Source organism: Salvelinus namaycush, chromosome 3 (genome assembly GCF_016432855.1).
Source record: "Salvelinus namaycush isolate Seneca chromosome 3, SaNama_1.0, whole genome shotgun sequence".
NCBI classification, from domain to species: domain Eukaryota; kingdom Metazoa; phylum Chordata; class Actinopteri; order Salmoniformes; family Salmonidae; genus Salvelinus; species Salvelinus namaycush.
Window position 1 is genome coordinate 58,358,052 of NC_052309.1, and position 3,402 is coordinate 58,361,453.

Sequence of the window (3,402 nt, forward strand, 5' to 3'; positions counted from 1 at the left end):
ACATTAGGAAATTACAAACCACCTCACACCTGCGATCAAACCAGCCCCCAAAGTTAACACATCTTACTGTAGGTATACAGTATGACGCGCACCCAATCTCAGCAGACCTCAGTCTCGGTGCGGTGACTTGTTTCCATGGTGATGGCTTTTACCACTCTCTTACATTGAGCCATCCCACAATACCTCAGCAAATCAGGTTTCCTTTCGGCAACTCCTGTTTACTGGTTGGTCGCTACACAGAGCCAAACACACCATGTGGCAATATTAGAGAGAGAGAGAGAGACTTGAGAGAGAAAGAGAGCGAGCGAGCGAGAGAGAGAGAGAGAGAGCGAGCGAGCGAGCGAGCGAGAGAGAGAGAGAGAGAGAGAGAGAGAGAGAGAGACTATGAGAGAGGTGCCTGTTAGTTAGGAGGTCAATCAACAACGATGTGGTCCATATGCCATAACCTACTTTTTGTGTCGCTAAACATTTCACTGCAATATGGTATCAGTTCTGTCTTCATCTTCAGCACCTGATGAACACCTAAGAGTCAAAACATTGTTTCATTGAAATTAGCTTCTTAGTTGCGTTGACATGAACTGTGCTGGAGATGCATTGAAATAAAATGGTCTGTACAGTACTTGTGTTGAAAAGAAACGCACTCAGAACACAGTGAGCTCTCAGAGCCTGAGCTGTGGAAAAGGGGACTCAACGTGACTGGCAGCTATTATTAGAGAGACAAATCACACTGCTCAGCCACTAGACTACAGTACAGCCAGAGCCAGACCAGGGGGTGCTGATGACGGGTGGTGGTGGGAGGTTACTCCTAAATCAGGTCCATTAATGGGTCAAGATACCAATTGTTTCTTAAAGAATGTCACTTATAAATGCCTTATTAGCTTACTACAGTTACAGTACAAAGGGTCTTACTTTATCTATAATAACCCCAAATCTAAGGTTGTATTGTTCAATTCAGAAGATGAGTTCCAATTTAATTTTAGGACTATAAAAACATACATAGTGAAAATTGTTGCCAGTTCCCAACTGAATAAAAACATTGGTGATGAATTGATTGAGTTCAAATGGCATTGAACCCCCAACCCTGAAGCAAGTGAATCTGTTGTTTAGATCTAGGATGCTTCCCAAATGGCACCATATTCCTTATATAGTGCACTACTTTTGACTATAGCCCTATGGGGCCTGGTCAAAAGTAGTACACTATAAAAGGGAATAGGGTGTCATTTGGGAGACAAACCTAGTCTACTGAGGAGTTTAAAAACGACTACTATAAGCCTAAAAACCAGGATCCCAGCTGAATGGCTGCTTACAATTTTCACAAGAAAGAGTGTGAACTTGGTTTAATTAGCAACATCTGCTGCTGCTAAGGCGCAAGGAGCCCAAAGTGACGGAATACTACACACTACACCTTTGTAGTGATAAAACACTGCTTAAAATAAAGCCAAAAGCCACTGAGTAGAGGAGTCTTTGAGGCAGAATGGGAGGGGTGTTGTTTAACATGGCCTGCGTGTAATAGCTTAGTTTTTATTGAAGTGTTGCACATAGAATACACATCAATGTTTTAGATATTTAATTTATTAATTGTTTTATCATACAAACAGTAGATAATATCAGGATCCTGTGTGTAGTACACTAACCTCTGGCTTCTCTTCTCTCCTCAGGTCAGGAAGGGTGTGTCTAGGACCCATTTGGCCACTTGGACAGAGATCTGTTTTGGCATCAGGGGGGAACTGCCTATGCCCATTTCCTGTGATCCCCAGTGCTATTTCCCGCATCTCGACTACCACTCTGACTGTTGAGTTGGAGCAGCGACACTCTGGTGCCCCACTGGCTGAGCCTGACTTGGTCATGAGTGTGGTCGGGGCGCACCGCTACAGCATTGTGTCCTCGGAGGAAGAAGGTCTGCGTCTCGGTGCCATGCCTTCCGTCACAATGGGCAACGGCTTCGGTAACGGCAAGATCCACACGACGCGCCACAAGTGCCGCAGCCGCTTCGTGAACAAGAACGGCCAGTGCAATGTGCACTTCTCACACATGGACGAGAAGTCGCAGCGCTACATGTCGGACATCTTCACCACGTGCGTGGACATCCGCTGGCGCTGGATGTTCCTGATGTTCACACTGGTGTTCGTGGTGTCCTGGCTGGCATTCGGCCTGGCCTTCTGGGTCATCGCTTTGCTTCACGGAGATATGGACAACCAGGGTGGTGGAGACGATAACTTCACCCCCTGCGTCCTGCAGGTCAACAGCTTTGTGGCCGCCTTCCTGTTCTCCGTGGAGACACAGACCACCATTGGTTATGGCTTTCGCTGCGTGACGGAGGAGTGCCCCTCAGCCGTCTTCATGGTGGTCTTCCAATCCATTTTCGGCTGCATCATCGACTCCTTCATGATCGGTGCCATCTTAGCCAAGATGGCGCGGCCTAAGAAGCGTGCAGAGACGCTACTGTTCAGCAACAATGCAGTGATCGCCATGCGGGATGGGAAGCTGAGCCTTATGTGGAGGGTGGGTAACCTGAGGAAGAGCCACATGGTGGAGGCCCATGTCCGGGCCCAGCTCATCAAGCCCCGCATCACAGAGGAGGGTGAGTACATCCCCCTGGACCAGATCGACATCAACGTAGGGTATGACACGGGCATTGACCGCATCTTCCTGGTCTCTCCGCTCACCATTGTGCACGAGATCGATGAGGAGAGCCCCCTGTTTGGCATCAGCAAGCAGGACCTGGAGTTGTCCGACTTTGAGATAGTGGTGATACTTGAAGGGATGGTGGAAGCCACAGCCATGACAGCGCAAGCTCGCAGCTCCTACCTGTCCTCAGAGATTCTGTGGGGTCACCGCTTCGAGCCTGTCGTCTTCGAGGAGAAGAGCCAGTACAAAGTGGATTACGCTCACTTCCACAAAACCTTTGAGGTGCCATCCACCCCCCAGTGCAGTGCCAAGGACATGGCGGAGATGGAGGATGAGGACAAGGATCCTACGCCCACCGCCAACACTTTCTGCTATGAGAATGAGCTGGCTTTCATCAGCCAGGACGAGGAAGAGGATGAGGAGGGGGAGGAGGATGGGGACAGGGTGCCAGAGCTGGAGAGACTGCAGGCCACCGTCAGCCTAGACCAGAGGTCATATCGTAGAGAATCAGAGATATGACCTTTGACATTTGACCTTTCAAAATAGTTTTCTTGTAACTCAGTTCTAGCGGGTTGTTTTCCATGTGAATACATGCAGAGCAATGCAAGTGCCATATGAAACCCATGACTTATGTGTTCGCATCACGCTACAGCCATGAGGAAGGAGGAAATCACTCTGAAACAGCCATGCTTGCTCATAGCATGGAATAACAGGAACAGTCATAAAAAAGACCCCTCTCTCTTTAAGAAAACTTTAAATCTTTTGGTCATGAGA

The 3,402-nt window shown here is 48.4% G+C and overlaps 1 protein-coding gene across 1 annotated transcript; it reads left to right on the plus strand.

Annotated features, from left to right (window-relative positions):
- Nucleotides 1-1,845: 1,845 nt before the first annotated feature.
- Nucleotides 1,846-3,147, plus strand: LOC120044434 (ATP-sensitive inward rectifier potassium channel 12-like). Its single transcript, XM_038989083.1, has one exon. The coding sequence runs from the start codon at nt 1,846-1,848 to the stop codon at nt 3,145-3,147; it is 1,302 nt and encodes a 433-aa protein (XP_038845011.1).
- The last annotated feature ends 255 nt before the right edge of the window (nt 3,148-3,402 follow it).